Source organism: Canis lupus, chromosome 35 (assembly GCF_011100685.1).
Source record: "Canis lupus familiaris isolate Mischka breed German Shepherd chromosome 35, alternate assembly UU_Cfam_GSD_1.0, whole genome shotgun sequence".
Taxonomy (NCBI): domain Eukaryota; kingdom Metazoa; phylum Chordata; class Mammalia; order Carnivora; family Canidae; genus Canis; species Canis lupus.
In genome coordinates this window covers 16,121,714-16,149,449 of record NC_049256.1, presented here as the reverse complement: position 1 = coordinate 16,149,449, position 27,736 = coordinate 16,121,714, and the positions used below count along the sequence as shown (strand labels likewise).

Sequence of the window (27,736 nt, the reverse complement as noted above, 5' to 3'; positions counted from 1 at the left end):
ATCTTTGCATTTACTTTTATATATCTTTTTTAGAAAGAAGTCCTTTGCCCATTTTTGGATAGGGTAATTTTTTGTTGTTGTTGACTATCCTTTCCCCATTGCATGGTCTTGGCACCCTTGTTGAAAATTATTTGACCATGTATGTGAGTATTTATTCTTGGGCTATTTCATCGGTCCATATATCTGCTTTTATTACAATAGCACACTGTTTTGATTATGATAGCTTTTTAGTAAGTTTTAAAATCAGAAAGTCTGAGTCCTCCAACTTTGTTTTTATCAGGGTGGTTTTGGCTATTCAGGGTCTCTTGAGATTCCATATGAATTTTAGGATAGATTTTTCTTCTACAAAAAATGCCATTGGAATTTTGCCTAATTGCTCTGGCTAGATCTTCTAGTACTGTGTTGAATAGAATTAGCAAAAGCAGGCATCTTTGTCTTGTTTCTGATTCTTAGAGAAGTATGATGTTGGCTGTGGGTTTTTCATATGTAGTTTTTATTATATTGACATCATTTCCTTTTTTTAAAAAAAGATTTTATTTATTCATGAGAGACACACAGAGAGAGAGGCAGAGGCATAGGCAGAGGGAGAAGCAGGCTCCAAGCAGGGAGCCTGATGTGGGACTCAATCCCAGGACCTCGGGATCACGCCCTGGGCCGAAGGCAGGTGCTAAACCACTGAGCCACCCAGGCATCCCAACATAATTTCCTTTTATTCCTTGTTTTTTGAATTTTTATCATAAGAGTGTGTTGACTTTTGTTATGCTTTTTCAGCATCATTTGAAATTATATATTTTTCCCCTTCATTTTGTTAATGTGGCATATTACATTGATTGGTTTTCATATCTAAAACCAATATTGAATTGTAGGAAAAAAATCCCAATAGGTCATGGTATATAATCCTTTCAATATGCTGCTGAATTCAGTTTGCTAGTATTTTATTGAGGATATTTACATGAGTGTTCATAAAGGATATTGATTTGTAGTTTCTTGTAGTGTCTTTGGCTTATGTATCAGGGCAGTGCTGGCCTAGAATGAATTAGGGAGTATTCCTTCCTCTTCAGTTTTTTGGAAGAGTTTGAGATGGTTGTTGTTGTTGTTGTTGTTGTTGTTGTTTAATGTTTGGCAGAATCCATCAGTGAAGCCATCAGGATCCAGGCTTTTCTTTTGGGGAGGTTTTTTGTTTGTTTTTTTTAAAGATTTTTATTCATTCATGAGAGACACAGGGAGGGGGAGAGAGAGAGAGAGAGAGAGAGAGAGAGGGGCAGAGGCAGAGACACAGGCTCCATGCAGGGAGCCTGACATGGGACTCGATCCCGGGTCTCAGGATCACGCCCTGGGCCAAAGGCGGTGCTAAACTGCTGAGCCACCTGGGCTGCCCCAGGGAGGTTTTGAGGGTTTTTTTTTTTTTTTTTTTTTTAAATGTTTTACCAGTTTTATCGAGATATAATTGAGATATGTCATGGTATAAGTTTAAAATGTACTGTATAGTTGCTTGATTTACATGTGTTGTGAAATTATCACAATAAGCTAAATTAGCATCTATCATCTCCTAGAGATAAAACAGAGCAAAAACAAATATTTCTTCCTGTGATGATAATTCTTAACAGCTTTCATGTATGTCATACAGCAATGTTACTATAGTCATCATGTTGTACAATACATTCCAAGTACTGATCTGGGAGTTTATACCTTTTCACCACCTTCCTCTAGCACCCTCTCCCTCTACTCTTTACCTTTGATGACCACAAATCTGATCTCTTTTTCTGAGTTTGGATATTTTTTTTTTATTCCACATAAAAGTGAGATCACACAGTATTTATCTTTCTCTTTCTGATGTATTTCACCTAGCATAATACCCTTAGAGTCCATCCATATTGTCACAAATGGCAAGATTTCCTCATTATTTATGGTTGAATAATATTCCATTGTGTATGTTATATATCTATACACCATTCATTCATTAGTGGATACCTAGGTGGTTTCCATGTCTTGACTATTGTAAATAATGCTGCTATAAACATCAGGGTGCAGATATCTTTTTGAGTTAGTATTTTTTTTTCTGTTGAATAAATACCTAGAAGTGGGATTGCTGGATTCTCCACTCTGTTTTCCATAGTGGCTATACCTGTTTATAGTCCCACCAGTAGTGCACTGAGGATTCCTTTTTCTCAACTCACCAGCCTTTGTTATATCTTTTTGATGATTGCCAATCTAACAAGTTGGAGGTGGTCGTTCATTGTAGTTTTGATTTGTATTTCCATGATAATTAGTGATGTTGAGCATTTTTTCATATACCTGTTAGCCATTCATGTATCTTTGGGAAAATATCTAGTGAGGTATCTTTCACATTTTAAAAATTGGATTATTTGGGAGTTTTTTTGGTATTGAGGTATATATGTTCCCTATATATTTTGGATATTAACCTTTTGTCAGATAAGTGGTTTGCAAATATTTTTTCCCATTCTGTAGGCTGTTTGTTCATTTTGCTATTTCTTTTGTGCTATAGAAGCTTTTTAATTTGATGTAGTCCTACTACTTTTTGTTGCTTTTTCTTTAGGTGTCATATCCAAAAAATCATTGCCAAGATCCATGTCATGGAACTTTTTATCTATGTTTTCTTCTAGGAGTTTCATTGTTTCAGGTCTTACATTTAAGTCTTAATCCATTTGGACTTAATTTTTGTGAGAGGTGTAAGAAAGGGGTATAGTTCCATTATTTTGCATGTGAATATCCCTTTTCCCAGGACCTTTTATTGAAGAGATTATCTTTTCCATTGAGTATTCTTGACTCCCTTATCAAATATTAGTTGACCACATATGCTTGGGGTTATTTCTGGACTTTCTGTTCTGTTTCATTGATCTATTTGCTTTTATGCCAGTCCCATACTGTTCTGATTATTGTATCTCTATAGTGTAGCATGAGATCAGGAAATGTGATGCTTCACTCTTTGTTCTTGTTTCTTAGGATTACTTTGGCTATTTGTGGGCTATTTGTGGGTCTCTGGATGGCTATTTATACTTCTGTTAAAAAAAAAAAGCCTCTGGAATCTTGATAGGGATTGTGTTGAATCTATGGATAGTTTTTGGTAGTATTGACATTTTAACAATATTTTTAACAATATTCTTCTAGTCCATGAACGTGGGATACCTTTCCATTTATTTTCGTCTTTGATTTCTTATATCATTGTCTTACAGCTTTCAGAGTAGAGATCTTTCCCCTTCTTGATTAAAGTGATTCCTGACTATCTTACTGTTTTTGATGCTATTGTAAATGGGATCGTTTTGTTTTTTGGATAATTTATTGTTACTTTATAGAAATGTTACTGATTTTTGTATGTTAATTTTGTATCCTGCAACTTTATTGCTTTTGATTAGTTCCAACGTTTTTTTTTGGCAGAGTCTTTAGGATTTTCTATGTATAAAATTATGTCATCTGTAAGTAAAGACAATTCTACTTCTTCCTTTCCATTTCTGATGCCTTTTATTTCATTTTCTTGTCTAATTGTGCTGGCAAGGACTTCTGGTACTATGTTGAATAGGAGTGGTCAGATTGGACACCAGGAAAACTTTCAGCCTTTCCCCATTGAGTATGGTGTTAGCTGTAAGTTTATATAATAAGGCTTTTATTATGCTGAGTTATGTTCCATTTGTACCTAATTTGTTAAGATTTTTTTATCATGAGCAGATGTTGAATTTTGTCAGATGGCTTTTCTGCATCTATGGAGATGATCATATTTTTTTTTGTCTTTCTATTAATGTGGTGTATCACATTGATTTGCAGGTGCTGAACCTGCAAATCCTTTCATCCCAGATATAAAGCCCACTTGATCATGGTGAATCATTCTTTTAATGTGCTGAATTCAACTTGCTAGTATTTTATTGAGAGTTTATGTATCCATATTCATCAGGAATATTGACCTTTAGTTTTCTTTTCTGATACTGTCCTTTTCTGGCTTTGATTTTTAGGGTACTGCTAGCCTCCTAAAATGAGTTTGGGAGTATTCCTTTCCCTTTAATTTTTTGAAAGAGTTTGAGAAGGATTGGTGTTACAATTCTTCTTGAAATGTTTAGTAAAATTCACCAGTGAAGCCATCTCATCCTGGGCTTTCCTTCATTGGGAGATTTTTTTATTATTGATTCAATCTCCTTACTAGTAATTGCTATTCAGATTTTTCTGTTTCTTCCTAATTCCATTTTGGTAGTCTAAATGTTTCTAAGAATTTTTCCATTTCTTCTAGTTGTCCAGTTTGTTGGTGTATAGTTGTTATGGTAGCCTTTTATGGCCTTTTGTATTTTTTTGTGGTGTCAATTATAATGTCTCCTTTTTCATTTACAATTTTCTGATTTGGGTCCTCTTTTTTTCTGTGATTAGTCTAGCTAAAGTTTTGTCAATCATGTTTATCTTCAAAGAATCAGCTCTTAGTTTGGTTAATCTTTTCTGTTGTTTTCCTATTCTCTGTTTCATTTATTTCTTCTCCAATCTTTAGTATTTCCTTTCTTCTGCTAACTTTTACCTCAGGTTTTCTTTTTCTAGTTTTGTAAAGGTTGTTTATTTTGGATCTTTATTCTTAATGTAGGCATTTTTTTGAACTTCCTTTTTAAAACTGTATTCTAAAAGTTTTGGTATGTTGTATTTCCATTTTCATTTGTATCAAGATACATTTTTTTCCTGTTTATTTATTTTTATTTTTATTTTTACTTTTTTAAATTTCCTGTTTAATTTCTTCTTTGATTCACTGATTGTTCAGAAGTGAGATTTCAAAAACTGCTCCGTAACCTACAGACTTCATTCAGATTTCATCAGCTTTCCCACTAATGCCTTTATTTCCTGGGACCAGAATTCAGTGCAAAATCATAGGTTATATTTAGCCACTGTACTGCCTTCATCTCCATTAATCTAGAACAGTTCCTGAGTCTTTGTTTTTCATAACCTCAACACTTTTGAAGAGTACTATTATCTTGCAAAATGCCCCTCAGTTTGGATTTATGTGCTATTTTTTCATGATTAAATTCAAGTCAGTGTTTTTTTCCCCCAAGAATACCAGAAGGGCAATATTGTGTCCTTCTCAGACACATATTTATATGTTTCATTACTGTGGATCACGTGGAGGGAAGTGTCTGCTGCATTTCTACACTGTTATACTGTCTCCCCTTTTAATTTATAGGTATCTTGTGGGAAGATACTTCCAAACTGTGTAATAAATATGCTGTTTCTCTTCATCATTTCTCTCACTAATTTTAGCAACCATTAGAATTCTTGCCTGAAACAATTATTGTTGTGCTTACCAAGTGGTGATTTTTTATGTTTGTCATTTTTTTTTTTTTTGCAATAATTAATTGGAATTCTACTACAGGAGAATTTCTCCTCTCCCTCCATTTGTTTGTTCAGTTGTTTATTTAAATCGCTGTGAGCTTGTGGATGTTTGTTTTATCCCGAGTTATAACCCTGTCACTACCATTATTTGTTGCTCAGATTGTCCCAGGTTGAGCCACTGGGAACCCCTTCAGGTTTCTTCTGTGTCCTTGCGATGTGTCCCCATTATATTTGAGTTGTCTTTCTCTTAAGGCACCAGAGGATGTTCCAAGTTAATCTTTAGATGGTATTTTTTTTAATGTGTGGTTTGCATTTTGAATTATTTTTGCATATTTTAGGTATGAAGATACATGGGCTGCACTTCACAGAAGAGCCAAGGAATGTGCAAGTGCTGGAGAGGTAAAGAATTAGCTCATCTTAAACTTGTGGGAAGAATATCTTTTTGTGATGTTAAATGTTAGTATTTTGTTTTGTTTAGATTTTTATTTATTTGAGAGAGAGAGAGATGAGCAGGTATTTGAGAGAGAGAGAGATGAGCAGGGGGGAAGGACAGAGGGAGAAGCATACTCCCCGCTGAGCAGGGCATCCAGTGCAAGGCTCCATCCCAGGATCCTGGTATCATGACCTGAGCTGAAGGCAGTGGCTCTACCAATTGAGCCACCCAGGTGCTCCAAATGCTGTTTTGTAAGGAATTACATTTGGGATTACATTAAAATGTTTTAAAGGATATCTGAAATTTAATTTAGTAGTTGATTATAAAACTCCCTAAATTACATTTTGGTAATTTCTCTAAACTAAGCCTAAGTTTAGTTAGGCTAAGAGACTTTGTGACTTTTATTCTCAAGTCATAAGTAAATATTTGGTTCATCTAGGTATAATGTTTTGAATTTGCATCTGTTGCCTAAAGTCATTAATTTGCTTAACAAATAAATGTAAATGTTTCAGATGTCATCATCACCTCTCTTAGAAGAACAAATTATTTTCTAGCACTACATAAAGAGTGCATAATGAATAAAAGTGACCGGTAATTAAAAGTAGTTGGTACATGTACTGAAAGCTTTATTAGCTAAGATCAAATACTCTGTGCTATTGATGTCAATCAAACTTCTTTCTGAAAACATTTCTGTGATTCTGACTTTTAATTAATTTAGACTGACTTTAGTTATCACTTACCTAAATTAGTGAAGCTGTAGCAGTTACACAGAGGAGAGTAGTACATGTGATGAAAGTTAGACATTAGTGTTTCTCTTAGAAGTTACTGAAAAGGGGGAATGTAAGTTTCTGATTGTAAGGCAGATCAGGTACTTTGAAAAGCCTTGTAGCTACAGAACAGTTAAATGCTGGATAGATTTTTTAAAAATTATTTAATGCATTGGGTTCACAAAAACTAAGGGAGACCCTAAAGGGGGGAAAAAAGGAAGAAGGAGAAGGAGAAGGAGAAGAAAAACAAAAAAAAGGAACAGGGAACTGAAATCAGAGTAGCTTAAAAAAAAGAAAAAAGAAAAAAAAAACAAAACCCATAGAAGCTGGGGTAAAATACTAAAATAAAAGCTTTCAAGATTTATGGAGAAAGGAGACTTTGTGGGGAACTGGATCTGAGACTTCTGCACAGAGCTCTTGGATCTCTGAAGTGGCTGCATCCCTCAGTGAAAGGTTAGAGTAGAAAAGAAAAGCTACCTGTCTGCAAAAGGAGGCGACATGAAAACTTCTCTGCCTTCAGAACAGCTTAGAATAAATGCAGTCCTCTTTCTGGATTTGTTACTATCGCCTTGGCCTCCTTTCAGTGTGGGGCTCCAATTTCTACTTCCTGCACAATCGAGGAACCACTGAAGTAAAAGTGAAAGGATCACGGGTGACTGTTCCTTGACACCCAACAGAAACAAACACAGCTTCTACATGGAGGGAACCGGATAAACCTAGGCCCCTTAGTGTTTCTGCAGACTAAGGATGTGAGATATTGCAGACTATTAAATAGGTATATGAAAAGTTTTTGAAAGCTTTTATAGAGATAAAAGATGGAAAAATGAGTAAGGAATAAGACTTTATCAAACACGACTTTAGAAAGTCACATTAAAAACCCAAAGGGTGTGCTTCAATAGCACTTACATACAAACGAAGAAAGAATATAGTGTTGTAGAAGTCACTTAGAAGGGATCTCTGAGGTAAGAAAGTGGAAAATATGAAAGATGAGTTAGTAGAGAGTATTACAGAAGATCCTGAGGTTGAACCAAATGAAATTACCAGTATTAGACTAATTTTGATCTGGAAAGTTAGAGTTTCATATGGATCAACTTAACTAATAAACATTATGGGGGCACCTGAGTGGCTCAGTTTGTTAAGCATCTGCCTTTGGCGCAGGTCATCATCTTCAGATCCTGGGATCAAGCCTCTGCTGAGCGGGGAGCCTCCTTCTCCCTCTCTCTGATCCTTCTCCCCACTTAGGACTGTCCTTGTGCATGCTCTCTCTGTCTCAAATAAATAAATAAAATCTTTAAAAAAAGAAACATTCTAGAAAATGAGGGAAAGACAATGTAGGAGAAGATACATATGAAAGACAAAAATTATAAGGAAAAAAAACAATAAATCCATAATCAAAATGGGAGAGTTTTAATATATTCCTCTTAATTGAGAGGAAAAAAACAGATAAAATAAGTATGGATATACGAAATTTAAATAATGTGATTAACAAAGTTGATTGGATGGACAAATGCAGACTACTCTCCCAACAAATATTGAAGCATATTTGGAACACATAAACATTGACCATATACTGAGGCATAAAGCAATCCTCACCAAGTTTCATATAAATGAAGTCATACAGAATATTCTCTGATCTCACTGCAAATGAAGCTGTAAGTAAGAGAAAACAATTTTGAAAATTCCATATGTTTGGAAGTAAAAAATATGAGTATTTATGATTCAAAGAAGGAAAAGCATTGAAAATTTAAAATATACATATGAACTGTTGAATTTTCTCAAGTCACTTAGAGGGACTTAGAGGGACGTTTTATAGAGGAAAAAGATGGAGAGTGAGCTAATCTAACAAGTATTTGGAAAGAGAACAGAATAAACCTTAAAGAATGAAAGATGATAAAGATAAGTAAATGAAATAGAATATAAAATTACAGTAGAAGCTAAACAAAGTGAAGTATTCTGGGTTTTTAAAGTTTTATTTATTTTTTAGTAATCTCTATGCCTACCATGGGGCTTGAACTCACACCCCAAGATCAAGAGTTACATGCTCTCCCAACAGCGCCAGCACTTTGGGGGCACTAAAGTGCCCCCAAAGTGAAAAGGTCTTAGAGAAGACTAATACAGTAGCTAAGTCTCTGGTGATATTGAGCACGAAACAATTTTAAGAATTGAAGAGAATAAAAAAAGGGAATATAACCAGTTATTGCAGAGATTGAGAAGCTTAAGAGTTTATAAACAATTCTGACAAACTTGAAAAGTTAGATGAAATGCAAAAATCCTAGAAATTTTTCCCAAAATCAATTTTAGAAGCAGTTCTAATCCTAAGTAGTATTAAGGTCATTAAATAAATTGTGTTAGTGATTAAAAATTCTGCTAAGGAAGCAATGACCCGCAGAGTTAGATTACTATTAAACTTCTGGAATCTACCATTTCAGTGTTAGACAAATTCTGGCAGTAAATGAAAAAAGTGGAAACTATGACGAGCTTATTTTATGAGATTAGGGGAGCTTTGATACTGAAACCCAACAAGGGAAGTATGAGAAAGTGACATTGAAGTCTAGTCTCATTCATGAATATAAATATAGAAATTATAAACAAAATAAAATCATCATCTCTCACTTAACTTCAGTTTCTGGAAATCAGATGTTCTATGCAAAAACTCGATCAAGGGGCCTGTTTCCCATATTCGAAATTGGAAAAGTTATGTGTTACATGTCAACCCCAAACCTTCAACCAGCTTGCTTAAATATATTTAAAACCAGCAAAATGTTTACACATGGAATATGTGGCCTTATGGCCACAATCGCATTAGAAAACGCAAACTGGCATTATGCAGGTGTTGAGGTTGAGATCTCTCTCCAACAGTTCTCCTGGGGCTGTCTCTAGAGCGTTGCGTCTGAGGCTTTCCTCTGATAATGCTGGTGTGGCACATATTTCCTCTGATAATGCTGGCATGGTACTTATTACATAGTAAATAGATGAGGCTACTTGAAGTCAGAGGCTGGGGGAGGTCTGATTACCCCAAGTCCTATTGAGCCATTCTGAGATGAGCGCGGTACCTCAGATGCACCTGTAACTCGTGAAACTTACACGTGTGCACCAGGAGATTTGTCCCAGAATGTTTGAGCAGGCTTTTTGAAACTTTAGGCAGTCACACAGTCCATCTACAGAATAAATTCATAAAATCAGATACCATACAGCAGTGAAAATTACTGAACTGCATCTATGTGAATCAGCATCGATGAGTCCCACGGTGTTCAGTAAAGACCGTATCCTGTAGAGGAGCTTTCACAAATAATTCTTTTGTTTGTAAGAAGTATTCTATAATATATAGGAGAATTTCCTGTAAGATATGTTGTTGGATTTATGCTACTTGGGGAGCTTAAATTTATTCATAGAGTTATTTTAAGACCCACATCTGATCAGAAGTGCCTCTGTTGCTTTCCAGAAATACAGTACTCAACTTTAAAAATGAAAATTTAGGTATACCTGGGTGGCACAGTTCATTAAGTGTCCGACTCTTGGTTTTGGCTCAGGTTGTGATCTCAGGGTCCTGATGTCCCCCCCTGCCTTGGGCTCCACACACAGCATGAAATCTACTTAAGACTCTCTCCTCCTTCTGCCCCTCTCCCCTGCACACATGTGGTGGCTTGAGCATGCTCATGCACTTGCTTACACTCTCTTTCTCTCACAAATCTTATCTTTTGTTTTTATTTTTTAATTTAAATTCAATTAACATATAGTGTATTGTTAGTTTTAGAGGTAGAGTGAAGCGATTCATCAGCTGATTCATCAGGTGTATATAACACCCAGTGCTCATTACATCATGTGCCCTCATTGCCCATACCCAATTACCCCATCCCCCCAACACCTCCAGTGACCCTCGGTTTGTTTCCTATGATTAAGAGTCTCTAATGGTTTGTCTCCTTCTCTCTGATTTCTTTGTATTTTTTCCTCCCTTCTCCTCTGCTCCTGTATTTTGTTTCCTAAACTCCACATATGAGTGAAATTGTGTGAAAATTGTCTTTCTCTGATTTATTTCACTTAGTATGATACCCTCTAGTTCTATCCACCTCGTTGTAAATGGCAAGATTTCTTTTTTTTTTTGATGGCTGAATAATATTCCATTTGTGTGTGTGTATCACATCTTCTTTTTCCATTCATTTATCAGTGGACATCTGGGCTCTTTCCATAGTTTGGCTATTGTGGACATTGCTGCTATAAACATTGGGGTGCAGGTGCCCCTTTGGATCACTACATTTGTATCTATGGGGTAAATACCTAGTAGTGCAATTACTGGATCATAGGGTAGCTCTATTTTTGAGGAACCCCCATATTGTTTTACAGAGTGACTGTACCAGCTTGCATTCCTACCAACAATGTAAGAGGGTTCCCCTTTCTCCATATCCTTTCTGATAGCTGTCGTTTCCTGACTTGTTAATTTTAGCCATTCTGACCAGCGTGAGGTGGTATCTCATTATGGTTTTGATTTGATTTCTCTGATACCGAGTGATAAGCATCTTTTCATGTGTCTGTTTGCCATGTGTGGGCCTTTGGAGAAATGTCTGTTTATGTCTTCTGCCCATTTCTTGATTGGATTATTCTTTGGGTGTCGAGTTTGATAAGTTCTTTATAGATTTTGGATACTAGCCCTTTATCTGATATATCATTTACAAATATCTTCTCCTGTTCTGTTGGTTGTCTTTTGGTTTTATCAACTGTTTCCTTTGCTGTGCAGAAACTTTTTATCTTGATGAAGTCCCAGTAATTCATTCTTGCCTTTGTTTTCTTTTTGGAGATGTGTTTGGCAAGAAGTTACTGCAGCCGAGGTCACAGAGGCTGCTGCCTGTGTTCTCCTCTAGGATTTTGATGGATTCCTGTCTCAACGTGTAGGTCTTTCATCCATTTTGAGTTTATCTTTGTGTATGATGTAAGAAAATAGTCCAATTTCATTCTTCTGTATGTGGCTGTCCCATTTTCCCAACACCATTTGTTGAAAAGATTATCTTTTTTTCCATTGGATTTCTTTCCTATTTTGTCGATGATTAGTTGGCATAAGGTTGAGCGTCCATTTCTGGGTTCTGTATTCTGATCCATTGATCTGTGTGTCATCAAGTACCATACTGTCTTAATGATCACCGCTTTATAATAGAGCTTGAAGTCTGGCATTGTGATGCCACCAGCTTTGGTTTTCTTTTTCAGTATTCCTTTGGTTATTTGGGGTCTTTTCTGGTACACATTTTAGGGTTATTTGTTCCAGTTCTGTGAAAAATGTTGATGGTATTTTGATAGGGATTGCATTAAATGTATAGATTGCTCTAGGTAACATGGACATTTTAGTAATTTGTTCTTCCAATCCATGAATGTGGAACATTTTTTTCATTTTGTGTCTTTCTCAATTTCTTTCATGAGTGTTCTGTAATTTTCAGAGATCCTTTGCCTCTTTGGTTAGGTTTATCCCTAGGTATCTTATGGTTTTTGGTGTAATTGTAAGTGGGTTTGATTCCTTAATTTCTCTTTTTTTCTTTCTCATTGTTAGTATGTAGAAATGCAATTGATTTCACATTCTGCCACTTTGGTGAATTCCTGTATGAGTTTTAGCAATTTGAGGGTGGAATCTTTTGGGTTTTCCACTTAGAATATCATGTCATCTGGGAAGAGTGAGTGTTTGACTACTTTGCTGATTTGGATGCCTTTTATTTCTTTTTGTTGTCTGATTGCTGAGGCTTGGACTTGTAGTACAGTGTCGAACAACAGTGGTGGTGAGAGTGGACATTCCTGTCATGTTCCTGACCTTCGGGGAAAAGCTCTGTTTTTTTCCCTGTTGAAAATGATTATTTGCTGTGGGTTTTTCATATATGGCTTTCATGATATTGAGGTATGTTCCCTCTATCCCTACACTATGGAGAGTTTTAATCAAGAAAGGATGCTATGCTTTGTCCAGTGCTTTTTCTGGATCTATTGAGAGGATCATATGGTTCTTGTCTTTTCTTTTATTAACGTAGTGAATCACATTGGTTGATTTGCGGATGTTGAACCACCCTTGCAACCCAGGGATAAATTCCACTTGGTTGTGGTGAATAATCTTTTTAATATGCTATTGGATTCTATTGGCTAGTATCTTTAGAATTTTTGCATCCATATTCACCAAGGATTTTGGTCTGTAATTCTCCTTTTTGGTGGGGAGGTCTTTGCCTGGTTTGGGGATCAAGATAATGCTGGCCTCATAGAAAGAGTTTGGAAGTTTTCCTTCCATTTTTTAAAACAACTTCAGAAGAATAGGTATTAATTCTTTTTTAAATGTTTGGTAGAGCTCCTTTGGGAAGCCATCTGCCTGGACTCTTGTTTGTTGGGAGATTTTTGATTACTGTTTCAATTTCCTTGCTGGTTATGGATCTGTTTTTTTCTATTTCTATTTTAGTTTTGGTAGTTTATATATTTCTAGGAATGCATCCATTTCTTCCAGAGTCTCACAAATCTTTAAAAAAAATGAAAATTTATTTTAAAGTGTTTTGATGTATTGTTGAGATGTACATAAATATTTAAAATGTATGTCTTTAATATACATAGTGTTAAACCTGTGGTGAATTAATTTTGTCAGACTGTGCTCGTGTGTCTTTGGTGGCCTTTAACCAAACAACCTGCCAGGGCAAATATACTTAAGAACCTTTCGTTCTTTTTGACAAATTATTTTATACTCATCTACTTTAAAGCTAAGTCTTACTACCTAGTCTTAAAATTCAGATGGTATTTTAGAAAATGAACAATTGTGATCAATAGTAACTTTTAAGCTTTTTCTACAATTTTTTTTAATAAGTTCTTTGATTTTTTTTTTTCTCCTCCCTAGCAACATATAAACAAAGTTAATAATGACTTTAGGGGTTAGACTCTGAAGGCAGGTTTTTTGTTTTGTTTTTAAGATTTTATTTATTCATGAGAGACACAGAGAGAGAGAGGCAGAGACACAGGCAGAGGGAGAAACAGGCTCCATCCCGGGAGCCTGACTGGGATTCGATCCCCGGTTTCCAGGATCATGCCCTGGGCCAAACCCGGCACTAAACCGCTGAGCCACCCGGGCTGCCCAACTGAGAACAGTTTTTAAAAGTTAGGCTTCCAGTACATTATTTGCTTTAATTACTATTATTGTGAAATATTTGCTTGCCTTCGAATTGAACTCTTAAGATTCATGGGTTAATACTTTGAAGTGTAAACTAGTTAAATGAGACATGCTTCACTGTCTTTCTGTTCCACCATTGCTCTCCTCTGGCTGTGGTAGAAAGTTCACTGAACTGTGTGTTGGAAATCCTAGTTTCTGCACTAGTAATTTGACCTTGGGCATGTACTTTATTTTGTCTGTTGTTAGTCATCTCATCTGTAAAATGCCATAACACCACTTACCCTGCTTACCAAATGAAATTGTTTGGACATCGCATGAAGTTATGTACCCTCAAAGCACTGAAGTGTTGAGTTTCATATACAGTAGGGTCCCATTATTAGCTGTCTTATAAGTCATTGGTATCCTCCTTGTGTCTTTATGCCCCTACTTCAGTGTCCACCAGAAGGAATTTTGGTCTGAAGCACTGTGGGTTTGTCTTACTGCTTAAAAATGAAATAATGGTGTTTGACCTGGCTTTATTCAGAATTATTTATTTAGAGGCAGAAAAATTGGCCTTCTTGTGATAGATTGTTTCTTATTAAGTAACGTTTAAATACAGTTTTTTAGAGCGTTTTCTTCTGCTAGCTTTTTATTTCTTCCTTTCATACACCCCTGTAGCACACAGTCCCTAGAACATGATCGAGGGCCTGGGCTCGAGTGTCAAATTCATGGGATCCATCTCAAGTCTGCTGTGACCCTTGGGAAAGCGACATAACTTCATTACACCATAGAGTCTTCATCTGTAGAATAGAAGTGATAAAAGTGCTTAGTTTATAAGGTTGCTCTGTGGCCTAAATGAGATAATATACATAAATTGCTTAGCACAAGGCTTGGCACATAGAAAATGCTCAAAATGTTTTTAGTAGTATTGCCTAATCATTGATAACAATTTCTGAGAATCCATTCAATCTCTCATTCTTTTAAAATGGCATTTTAGTATATTCTTATATTTTTTCTACATATGCTGCTTCTATCCTGTATTGAGAATATAATTTTCAATTTTGTGGAAGTCATGAACTAGATTGTAGTTTTAATATTTATGTTGCACTTTAGTTTTCAGTAAAAAATGGTTAAATCAAAAACTCGATTTTTCAAATTAACCTAATTAATTAGGGTAGTTAAGATTTAACAGACTATAAAAAAACATATACCAGGAAAAATATATTATCCTCAAGTCAGCCCTGTGATATAGGAATTATCTTTTCTAGAGTTTAAAAACAGAAGCTAAGAGAATTTGGGAGACCTGCTGCCAGGATATAAGCACCAAGTGGGCAAGATGTGTTTTGTTTCAGTCACCATTCCATCTCCATAGCATGAACAATGCCTGGCAGACAGGGTGGGGTGGTCAGTAGAAGTTTGTACAGATGAATTTTGTTTCAAGCCTTAGTTTCCTTATTATTCATCACAGCTAGATAAATTAGCATTGCTAAGCATTCTTAAACTACTCCTAGGGATCTTTATAAAACTTGGTTGGCCATAGGCATTTTTAAGCATACAAAATTAATGAGCAGTGCAGCTTGAGTAAAGCTTGGTGTCACCTCTCCAGCTGAGTGGAGACTTGTCCAGGAGAGATGATACGGTCTTCTCTCCAGGGTGGGCTGGGAAGCAGTGGGGACAAGGTAGGGAATCCAGGTGGCTTTTAACCTCTCTATCAGAGCTTAGTTCTTTTGTTTCTGTGTTGGGAATTTCTAGATTGTAAAAATGTAGAAACCAAAGCAGTCTAGTACCACATACAAATCATTTTGCATCTGATTTTTTATATTTTTATTTCTCTAAAGTTGTCACTTTAGTGAGATGCAGTGCAAATTTGTGGTATTCAGGGGCCCCTGCGTACCTCAGTTGGTGACACATCTGACTCTTGATTTCAGCTCAGATCAGGATCTCAGGGTCCTGGGATCAAGCCCCGTGTGGGCTCTCTGCACGCAGCAGGGAGTCTGCTTGTCCCTCTGCCTGCCCCCCATTCTTGCATGTACATGTGCATTCTCTCTCACACTCTTCTCTCTCTCTCATAAATGAAATCTTTTAAAAAAAAGTCTTAAAGAATTTGTCATATTCATGTTCTAACTCCTGAAAAATCTTAATCTTGAGATGTGTAAATTGCCTTTTTCTTAACTGCAAACTCTCATTTACAGCTAACATTCAAATGCAGTTTCTTCTGTTATATAATGAACTTTGCAGTCTTTGTATTTACTGTACCACAGTGGTTATCTTTCACAATTCTTGCTTATCTTTGGTGGTGTTTTCAAAAGCTGACCTCTCCATGCTCCTTCTAAATCTTATTCTAAGGCTTTTCCCTCCCACCGTGTTAAGACCCAAACAGAATTGTCTGGGAGAATCTGGTGTCTGTCTTTTTCTTCACAGTCTGCAGTGAAAGAAGTTAGAATTCTTTAAGGCCAGTCCAGTATGCCATAGCCCTGCTATGAGGAGCCCTTTACATCTGAATTCCTTCTTTGTGAACATAAATGCTTTTCTCCTGTTTTCTGGAATCCATCACTTGCTTCAAGTCCTTCCCATACAAGTACTATTTACCTTCCTTTATGCAGTGTGTTCCTGTTTATAAATTGAATCATTTATATTCTAAATGCAGTCAGTAACTTTTCTGTTAAAAAAATTCCTTTTGTAAAGCAAGTAATTACCTGGTAATTGTGGTTTGGGTTGTTTTTGTTTTCTTTTTGGTTGTTCATGTTGGGTTTTTGATGCATTTTTTTCTAGATTTGGGTTTTCAAACACATGGTTTACTTAGAAACAGGGTATACTTAGGAGTGATTTCTAAGGTCATCTCTGAACTTTCTCCTTCCTGGGGTTAAGATGCAGAGACAAGCAGTAATTTGAGGTTTTCTGCACTGACTGTTAAGTTGGTGATTTTCTAAGAAAGAAGACAGTTCCAGTTTTCTTTAGGGGGTCCTGTTGTGGATACTCAGTAGAGGAGTTTAAAAGATAACAGTGAGTAAGTCACATTATGCTGACTGTCCTTTCCTCATGCCTGAAGTCTTTTACTTTACCCTTGCTCCTCTGTGTTGCAGCTGGTGGACAGCGAGGTGGTTATGCTTTCAGCACACTGGGAGAAGAAGAGGACAAGCCTAGTCGAGTTACAGGAGCAGCTCCAGCAGCTTCCAGGCTTATTAGCAGATTTAGAATCCATGACAGCAAATCTGAGTAAGTTTTATTTCTATCTGTACATTACTTTTAGGAATGAGAATAATTTTGGACAGGACTGGATAGAAATTGAAAGCCCTTTAAGAATACACTAAATTCTTGGTTAATATGATTTTTTGGGAAAGAGTGACTTATGGTTAATTTCATGTTCTGATTAATAGAGGATTGGACAGGAAATAGTTTTAAAGTGTAGAAATTATTTCTAAAATATACCACTAACTGTTTCAGCTCAGGAAACATAATTTGTTGATTCTTAGAGTGACTCAGGGTTATGCGTATGACATTAGATCTCATTTTAAAAGTATAAATATATAGGGGCACCTGGGTGGCTAAGTCTGTTAAGCATCCGACTCTTGTTTTCAGCCGAGGTCTTGATCTCAGGGTTGTGAGCCTACTTTAAGAAAAAAAAATAGTACAAATAAATAAAAAGGGGTTATAGTGACTTTGTTCTGGTTGTAGAATGTACTCTGGAAGTTAATTACTTTAAAAATTAGGTTTGCTTAGAGCTTCATATCTTGAAATTGGGGTTTTTTCCCCTCCTTGAACTCTTGAGAGATGAAACAAATCCAGGTAAATGAGTGCCTGTTTGGCTAAATTTATACCTGTGGAAGTTCATATATATATACACACATATGTGTGTGTGTGTGTGTGTGTATATATTTTAAGATTTCATTTATTTACTCATGAGAGACAGAGACAGACAGAGAGGCAGAGACACAGGCAGAAGGAGAAGCAGGCTCCATGCAGGGAGCCCGACAAGGGACTTGATCCCGGGTCTCCAGGATCATGCCCTGGACTGAAGGCAGCGCTAAACTGCTGAGCCACCTGCGCTGCCCTATTTTTGTTGTTTAATTGGATTGAATTATGCTGATATTCTTTATTTCTTGGGTTTATAGTCAAAAGATTACCTTTTATGTTTGATAGCACCACGAGAGGACAATATTGTGGCTCACTCTTTTCTAAATTTTTTTTTTTTTTTTTTTAATTATGATAGTCACAGAGAGAGAGAGAGGTAGAGACACAGGCAGAGGGAGAAGCAGGCTCCATGCACTGGGAGCCCGATGTGGGATTCGATCCCGGGTCTCCAGGATCGCGCCCTGGGCCAAAGGCAGGCACCAAACCGCTGCGCCACCCAGGGATCTCACTCTTTTCTGACTAAACTTAAGATCTTACTTAAGTGTAAGTGGTAAGAAATACATGGGAGATAAACTTGCTGGGCTGGTAACCTGATCCAGTCATATAGGTAAGAAGCCATGGATCCCCTATCATCTATTCTTATTTTTTAATACTACCCTTTTTAAGCAAAACAAAAATGATTTATAAAGCCAGTAATTAGTAAATCATAAAACAGTTTTTTTGTGTGTGGATGAAATGGACCTGAGAGGTATTTGGAATGCTGTTGGTGATAACAGTAGCTAACATTTAAAGCACGTCTTATATGTCAAAGACTGTCAGGTGCTTTACAAACATTATCTTTAATCCTCAAAAATTATCTTTAATCCTTTAATCCTTTAAAAGTAGCTATTATTATCCCATTTTACAGCTAAGGAAAGTAAGGCTTGGAGAGACTATGACTTGCTCAGGGTCACACAATTAATAAGATGTGGATCCAGGATCCCAGTCTCAGTGGGGGATGAGACAGGATGACAGCTATATGCTCTTTTTTAAAAAAAAAAAATTATTTTATTATTTATTTGAAAGAGGGAGCATGCCTGAGCAGGAGGGGTAGAGGCAGATTGATACTCTGTGCTGAGCTGGGAGCCCAGTGTAGGGCTCGAACTCATGACCCTGAGATCACCACCCAAGCCAAAACCCAGTGTCAGACATTTAACCAACTGTGCCACCCAGGCTCTCCTCGTGTATTCTTTTTTTAAAAAAAATATTTTTTAAATTTATTTTAGAGCATGAGTGGGAGGGGCAGAGGGAGAGGGAGAGGGCCTCTCAAGCAGACTCCACACTGAGTGTGGAGCCTGACACAGGCCTCCATCTTAGGACACTGAGATCATGACCTGAGCCTAAATCAAGAGTCAGACACTTAACTGACTGAGCCCTCCAGGAGCCCCTCATGAACCATATTCTTAAAGCCCTGGCTATTAAAAGCATCTTCTGGTGTTGGTATTTTGTTATTCTGAAGGGTGGGGCATGAAAAAGAGATTCTGGGAGATTCTGGATGTTAAGAGAAATGTGAAATAGCTGTGGTTGCCCTCTGCCTCGCTTCCCTTTTGTGGGCATACTAATGATCTTTTCAAGCCTTTGATCGCTAACAAGAGAGCTTCTAAGACCTTTGGGATTTTCTTTTAGCCACTTTCTTTTGGCTTACCTTCCTGCATCTGTGAGTCATTTGCTTTAAATTGGTTGTCTTTTCTTTTCTTTTCTTTTCTTTTCTTTTCTTTTCTTTTCTTTTCTTTTCTTTTCTTTTCTTTTCTTTTCTTTTCTTTTCTTTTCTTTTTTTTTTTCTTTTCTTTTCTTTTCTTTTCTTTTCTTTTCTTTTCTTTTCTTTTCTTTTCTTTTCTTTTCTTTTCTTTTCTTTTCTTTTCTTTTCTTTTCTTTTCTTCTTTCTGATTTTATTTATTTATGAGAGAGACAGAGAGAGAGAGGAGACACAGGCAGAGGGAGAAGCAGGCTCTATGCAGGGAGCCTGACGTGGGACTCGATCCTGGGTCTCCAGGATCAGGCCCTGGGCTGAAGGTGGTGCTAAACGGCTGAGCCACCCAGGCTGCCCGGTTATGTGTTTCTTTGCAGATAGGAAAACCTCCCTTTTTTCCCTAGCTGGGAGTAAACTTTGTTGATGGGTGTTCTTTGATATCACTTTACCGATCAAATGCATTTTGCTACAATTCTAATTATTCTCATGGTTAATTCTGCTTGGGAAATGCAGTTTATATAAGTCTTTCTTAAAATAGAATATACAAAAAAAAAAAAAAAAAGGAACATACAGGCATACCTCAGATACTGTGGATTTGGTTCTAGACCACTGTAATAAAACAGGTATTGCAGTAAAGTGAGTCAAATGAATTTTTTGGTTTCCCAGTGCATATAAAAACTATGTTTACATTATACTGTAATCTATTAAGTGTGTAGTAGCATATGTCTAAAAAATAATGTATATCTTAATTAAAAATTACTTCATTGTTGGGGCACCCGAGTGGCACAGTCAGTTGGGTATTTGACTCTTGGTTTCAGCTCAGGTCAGGATCTCAGGGTCGTGGGATTGAGTCCCGAGTCAGGCTCCACTCTCGGTATGGAGTCTACATGAGATTTTCTCTCCCATTCCCTCTGCCCTTCCTTCTAGTACTCTCACACTCATTATCTCTCTAAAATAAATGAATCAATCTTTAAAAAAAAAAAAAAAAAAGACTTCATTGCTAAACAGTGCTGTCATCTGAGCTTCCAGGGAGTTGCAGTCTTTCTGCTGGTGGAGGGTCTTGCCTCCGTGTTGCTGGCTGCTGACGGGTCAGAGTGGTGATTGCTGAAGGTGGGGTGGCTGTGGCAAGCCCTTAAAATAAGAATGAGGTTTGCCTAATCAACTGACTGACTTTTATGGATGATTACTCTGTAGCTTGTGATGCTGTTTGATAACATTTTATCCATAGTAGTACTTCTTTCAGAATTGGAGTCAATCCTCTCAAACCCTGCTGCTGTTTGGTCAACTAAGTTTATATAATATTCTAAATCCTTCATTGTCATTCCAACAGTCTTCATGGGTCATCACCAGGAGAAGCTCCCATCTCAGGAAACCACTTTCTTTGCTCATCCATAACAAGCATCTCCTCCTGAGGTTTGATCATGAGATGGCAGCCATTCTGTCCCATCTTCAGGCTCTACTTCTAACTCTGATTTTCCAGCTGTTTGCACCACATCTGCAGTGACTTCCTCCACTAACATCTTCAATCCCTCAAAGTCATCCATGAGGGTGGGAATCAACTTCTCCCAAACTCCTGTTCACATTACTATTTTGACCTGTTCCCGTGAATCAGAAATGTTCTTAATGGAATCTAGAATGGTGAGTTCTTTCTGCAAGATTTGTAATCTGCTTTTCCCAGATGCACCAGAGGAATCAGTGTCTGTGGTAGCTATAGCCTTACGAAATGAATTTCATAAATAATAAGACTTGAAAGTTAAAATGACTGCTTGATCCATGGGCTACAAAATGGATGTTGTGTTAGCAGGCATGCAAACAGCATTCATCTCGGTGTTCTTGGGTGACCAGGTGCATTGTCAATGAGCAATAGGTCTCAACACTGGGCTTACAATATTCAGTCAACCATGTTGTAACAGTTGTGTTGTCATCCACGCTTTTTTTTTTTTTTTTTTTTTTTTGCATTTATAGAGCACAGGCAAGGTAGATCTAGCATCATTCTTAAGGGCTCTAGGATTTTCAGAATGGTAAATGAGCATTGGCTTCAACTTCAAGTCAGCAGCTGCATTAGCCCCTAACAAGAGCATCAGCCTGTCCTTTGAAGGCAGGCATTGACTTCTCTCCAGCTCTCAAAGTCCTGGATGGCATATTCTTCCAAAAGAAGGCTGATTCATATGCATTGAAAATCTGTTGTTTACTGCATCCACCTTTGTTAATCTTTTAGCTAGATCTTCTGGAGAATTTGCTCCTTCACCTTGCACTTTGTGCTGCAGAGATGGTTACTTTCCTTCAACCTCATGAACCAACCTTTGCCAGCTTCAGACTTTTTCTTCTGTGGCTTCCTCACCTCTCAGCCTTCACAGAACTGAAGAGAGTCATGGTCTGGCTCTGGTTTAGGCTTTGGCTTGAAGAATGCTGTGGCCGGTTTGATTTTCTGTCCAGAACACTCAAACTTGCTCCATGTCGGCAATAAGCCTGTTCTGTTTTATTGTCATTCATGGGTTCATTAGAGTAGCACTTTTCATTTCCTTCAAGAACTTTCTCTTTGCATTCACAACTTGGCTAACTACTTGGTGCAAGAGGCCTAGCTTTCAACCTGTCTCAGCTTTCAACATGTCTTCTCACCGAGCTTAATCATTTCTGGCTTTTGATTTAAAGTGAGAGATGTGTGACTCTTCCTTTCACTTAAACAGTTGGAGGCCATTGTATATTATTAACTGGCCTCATTTCAATATTGTGTTTCTGGAGCTAGGGAGGCTTCAGGAGAGGGAGAGAGATGGGGGAACGGCCAGTTGGTATTGCAGTCAGAACACATAACAGTATTCATCAGTTCACTTTTACTGGTGTGGTTCATGACATCCCAGAATGGTGACAATAGTAACATCAAAGATTACTGATCACTGTAGTAATAATAATAATAGTATTATAGTAATAGTAAGGTAGTATAGTAATAATATTGCTATAGTGATAATAAAGTTTGAAATATTGCAAGAATTGCCAAAATGTTGGGGCTCCTGGTGGCTCAGTTGGTTAAGCTTCTGCCTTTGGCTCAGGTCATGATCTCAGGGCCCTGGGATTGAGCCTTGCATCGGGCTCCCTACTCTGTAGGGAGTCTGCTTCTCCCTCTTCCTCTGCCTCTCCCTGCCCCTGGTCTTGCTCCCTCTCCCCCCAGTTAAATAAATATAGATGGATAGATAGATAAATATCTTTTTTAAAAAAAGGAATTACCAAAATGTGACACAGAGACCTGCACTGAGCCAAATGCTGTTAGGAAAAATGTCACCAATAAACTTGCTCCGTGCAGACTGGCCACAAACTTTGAATCTGTAAAAAACCATATCTGGAAAGCACAGTAAAACAAGGTATGCTTGTATTGAGCTCTTTTTGAAGAGTTAATTCTGTTTGCTTAGAAGATACCTCTAAAGTCTAGGTGGTTTGCTTTTATATATATTGCCAGTCTGAATGGCCATTAGCATTTGAAATATATGCTGCCTTTGATTTTAACTATATTGCTGTTATTTGTCTGATATTTATATTTAGTAATGAATAACTGTAGAACAGATAGCTAGTCAGAACTGGAAATCCAAAGGCCTAGTATTTGTTGGCTTAGAGTAAGCCCCATAGAGAGGTGTTTTAAAATTGAGACTTGTAGATAAGCAACTTAAACACCTTGGAATGGATACTGATATTCTTTACAATAAGAAAATATTTTAAAGCCAATTTTGGTGGGGTAGGTTATAGGTTATATAAACATATATATCTATATCATTAAAGTATTTTATGAATTCATTTTAAGGAGTTTATGTATCATTCCAAATGTTGGAACCAGTGTTTTTAAATGTTTGCTCATATACTACTGGATTCTTTTATTATTTAGTAGCCTCAAAATATCTCTTATGCCTGAATACTTTGATGTAACACACAAGATTTAAATAGTCAAGAAATAATTAGAAAAATCTTAAAAACTAGGAAGGTAGTACCTGACTTGTATATATAGTCACAGGATTCCCTTAACTTCCTTGAACTTTGCCTGCTTTCCCTGTCAAATCTAGTACCATATCCAATCAGTTCTTCCATCGTTTGGGCTATGAGTTACTTTTAGTCTTGCTCTGCCCTCTGGAGTGTCTGCCCTTATTAAAGAGTAAAGGACTTACACGATGTGAGCGATTTGAACCTTTGATGATGCTTTTAGCTGCCTTATCCTGTGGCTTAATAAATATGACTCCTAATTACACGATCCCTCAGGAATTGTGAAGTAAGACTGGATAATCCCTACATTTTTTTTTTTTCAAATGGAGCAATCCATTCATCTTATATACGCCTGTGTAATAGATAATTACTGATAGTTTAAAAAAGAAATGATGGAGATACGCTGGGAACTGGAGAAGTCTCACATCTGGGTTTGGATCCCAGTTCCACAACTTCCTGTGAGACCCCATACAGGCTTCTTGACTGCTCCAAGCTTGTTTCTTTATAGAAAGAGGATGAGAGTTCCTGCCTCAGAGGGTAGTTGGAGGGTTGAGATGACAAATTTAAGGATAGCACTCAGCTCAGTGCTTAGTACCTAATAAGATATCTGCCATGTGCCATAGCCCTACAGGCACTATAGACTCTGGCACTGAACAAGACCTGATACCTGCCATCAGGATGCTGGTATTTTAGTGGAAGTCTCTCTAACCTTTGCAGATTTATTAAACCACTGTTCTTTGACAGAAGGGTTTGGATGGATGTTACACAATTTAGCTTGTCCTGTAAAAATCGGTAGAATGCAAAGCTACAACAGTAGATGAACAATGTAGTATTCTGAACTTTCATAGATTGTGTATAAGGAGAAAAAAATGGAATGTTGTCAACTGGATTCTGTACACGTCCTTCTGAAATAACCATGCATTTTATCATAAAACTGGTAAAATGTTCATTGAATTCTCTTGAACTTCCACTAGAGGGTAGCCTAACCCTATTCCTTTACTGGAGTTTAAACCGTCAAGGGCTCCTCAGTTTTTGCTCTTGCTTAGTTTATTTTAAGTGACCTACTTTGAAAAGACTGTTCTCTTCACCCAGAACAGAAGAATCTGAATTCTTAGATAACAAAGTGCTGTTTAAGAGAGTGACAGCCATCTACTGAGTTTGTATCTTTCTTTTGATCTGACCTAACCTGATACATCGTTTTGCTTTCTTTAAGGAATTTGAGAGAGCCCCTAGCTGACTGCCACAGCTACAAGTGTTTCATGAACTAGATTGTTTTATTGTTTAGGTTGCTTTCTGAGATTAAACCTTTCAGGAGGCACATTAACTCTCTTTAGACACCTTTTCATGTGCCACACAGATCTCGTGTGTTCTATACTGGCATTTGCAAGTTAATGTACTTCTTAGAGTTCCTTATTACCACACCATCATTGCTATATTATCTTATTACAGGGAAGGATAATGTAACCATTTGAAGAATCTTTCAAGTCTTGTAGTACCTGGCCTCTGTGACCTCTAGATCTGCAACCAAAGATTTCTTTCTTCCTCGAGGCTAATTGTTGTGTTAGAAAAGCACTCATTAAGTATGAAATAATTTTAGTGTGTTACTCCATTCTTCAAATGTGAGTGGTTACACCACAGACAATATGTATTTGAACCAAATGGCACAAAGAAAAATTCCAAACAGGATCAGTCTTCCTCTGGGATGGTCTTCTCACAAAGATTTGTGGATCTCTTCCTGCACAGCTGTCAGGCATTCCCACATGGCTTTTCACAATAAAATTCCACCTATCCTTCTCACTGATCACTAAATAAGACATGTGCTGTTGTTACAGCAAGCAAAATAGTCAAGTTTGAGCTTCTTGTGAAGGTACGTTTGTGTCCACAGAGGCCTGCTGGGATTTTACGTATGAGTGTTCTAAGTTTGGTTACCAACTTACTCGTTTTGCGATTCATTTTGTAATGGGAAATGAGCAGGTTGTGACAGGGGCATTCAATTTCTGCCATTTAAATGCAATATAAAATATTCAGAGTATACGTCATATATATATATATGCACATATATATATACTTGTAATTATTTAAAGAGGTTTTTTTTAAGTTTTTAAATAAAAAAGGGAAGAATATTTTTGTCAGTATAGGTCTTCTATATTTGATTACTGATTTCAAGCCAGTTAAGAGTTAAAATGGAAAATTTACGTTGCTTCTAGTGCTGTAAAGGGAGCCCCACTGAAAAGGAGGCCTGGTCTGACATACTATCATGTCGCCTAATGTTTTCTAAGTTCTCTGCCCTTGTTTAATTTATCCTTTCACAAATTTTAACATAACCTCCTAGTATTTAAGTTAGATGAACATGAATCCTGCATTCACTTTTTTGGTTATTATTTGATGTTTTAGTGGGATGGAACCATTCTTAGTTGAATTCAGTAGATTAGGTATTAGGGGATACAAAGATGCAAACATATAGTTATCTTAAGACCCTTACTGATTGCTAAGAGAAAGGAGAGTACACAAGATAGTTGTATATCAGTCAGAGTATAAGGTCTGTGTGAGGTTCAAAGGCGTGTGGATGCAGAGATGAGGAGGGAAGGCAGGCAAGCAGAGGCATTCCAGTGAGATTAAAAAAGTAGGTTGTGGCCCTGGGGTGAAGGGGTGAGATTTGTGAATAGTAAATTAAGGTGTTAAACTGGATTTTTTTTTTAAATATTTGATTTAGTTGAAAGAGAGCGCAAGTCGGGTGAAGGGGTGGAGGGCAAGAGAATCAAGCAGACTCCCTGCTGGGAGCCCGATGCAGGACTCAATCTCAGGACCCTGAGATCATCACCTGAGTTGAAGGCAGATAGACGTTTAACCGACTGGGCCGCCCAGGCACTACCTAAACTGGTTTCTTAAAGTACTCAGGAGCCTTCAACTTTCTTTTTTCTTAAAGATTTTATTTGTTCATGAGAGACACAGAGAGAGGCAGAGACATAGGCAGAGGGAGAAGCAGGTTCCATGCAGGGAGCCTGATGTGGGACTCAATCCCAGAACTCCAGGATCATGCGCCGAGTCAAAGGCAGACACTCAACCACTGAGCCACCCAGGTGTCCCAGCCTTCAACTTTCTAAAGGAAGAGAACATAAATACAAATTTAGTGGTAGCAATAAAATGGACACTGTGTCTTCCAAGCATTTTAGATCTGGATTTGCCACTCAGAAACACAACATGGTGCTGTCAGTCAATTTAGAAGGATGTACAGTTTGTTTCTTAATAATAGTTCCAGGTTGGTACTAAACCAGTCACATGTTTCACTTGGTTGCCATTTTATTAACACAAGAGTGAACTAGGGTGGCAAGTTTACTATGTATCTAGAAGAGAATTTCTCCCCATGAGACATTAATTGGCCTGCCTAGGTATCAAGTCATTTCATTCAAGTTCCTGGCCTCATTAGCTTTCTAGTCAACCAACAGAGCTAGTCTCTACATAGAGATTGCCCTCCAAATAAAAGTTAAAAAGGTAAAGGTAAATATAGATATATTTTTATATGTATTCAAATATAGAACAATTGTTGATTCCATTACTTATTTTCTTTATAGCAAAATCATTTGAAATTTAATCCCCCTTACCTCTAAGGGATCTTTTTTTTTTTTTTTTATTTTTAAGATTTTATTTATTTATTCATTAGAGAGAGAGGCATAGGGACACAGGCAGAGGGAGAAGCAGGCTCCATGCTGGGAGCCCAATGCAGGACTTGATCCTGGGTCTCCAGGATCAGGCCCTGGGCTGAAGGTGGCGCTAAACTGCTGAGCCACCCCGGCTGCCCTCCTAAAAGGGATCTTAAGTCTAAGAACATAGTTTTGAGTATAATGTATAGGTATATAAGTCTGCTAGAAAAAATGAAAATTTTATTGATATTTTGGTCTGTTAGATCCATAGGTATTTACAACATGATCATTTCTGGTCTGCAAAATTATTAGTTTTAAATGACTTTTATATAGGCCACCAGGGTGGCTCAGTCGGTTGAGAGTCCAAGTCTTGGTTTTGGCCCAGATCACGATCTCAGAGTTGTGAGATTGAACTCTACACTAGACTCTGTGCTCAGTGGGGAGTCTACTTTCGATTCTCTCCCTCTACTTCTCCATCTGCCTGTCCCCATCCTCACTTGTGTGCGTGCATGGGTGTACTCTCTCTCTCAAATAAATAAAATCTTTAAATAAGTAAATGACTTTTATGGAACTTAACTAATTTTTATACAGTTTTTTCCTCTGCGTTTTTAATAGTCAATTATAAATTACTGTCAAGTGTTAAGTTAGGCGTATTTAGTATTTATACTTACATGTAAATATATATACTTTGCCCTAGTGACCCTTTTGACAGCTTCACGAGATGTGAAGTTAGCCTTTTTTTTCACTGGTGAGATGTCTCACTTCATTGTAAGGGGCAGAGCTGGGTTTCCAAGCTTGTTCTTCAAAGCCCTCCTCCTAACCAGTCCCTGGTATGCTAAGGATAACAATGTAACACGCATGATACTGCAGGATCCAAGTAGCTTAGAGTTAAATGGATTCCATATTAAATTTAATTATTCTAGTTCTTATCACTAATCAAAGTGAAAT

The 27,736-nt window shown here is 37.2% G+C and overlaps 1 protein-coding gene across 2 annotated transcripts in view; it reads left to right on the top strand.

Moving 5' to 3' along the window:
* The window catches only part of DTNBP1 (dystrobrevin binding protein 1), a 125,433-nt gene that overhangs the window by 14,008 nt on the left and 83,689 nt on the right, over positions 1 to 27,736 (top strand). The window contains exons 4-5 of one of the 2 annotated variants that reach the window (XM_038584211.1): positions 5,652 to 5,712; positions 16,687 to 16,819. In XM_038584211.1, the coding sequence (XP_038440139.1) occupies positions 5,652 to 5,712; positions 16,687 to 16,819 (194 nt within the window). The remainder of the gene's footprint in view (positions 1 to 5,651; positions 5,713 to 16,686; positions 16,820 to 27,736) is intronic. The other variant, XM_038584212.1, reaches the window with a different exon arrangement.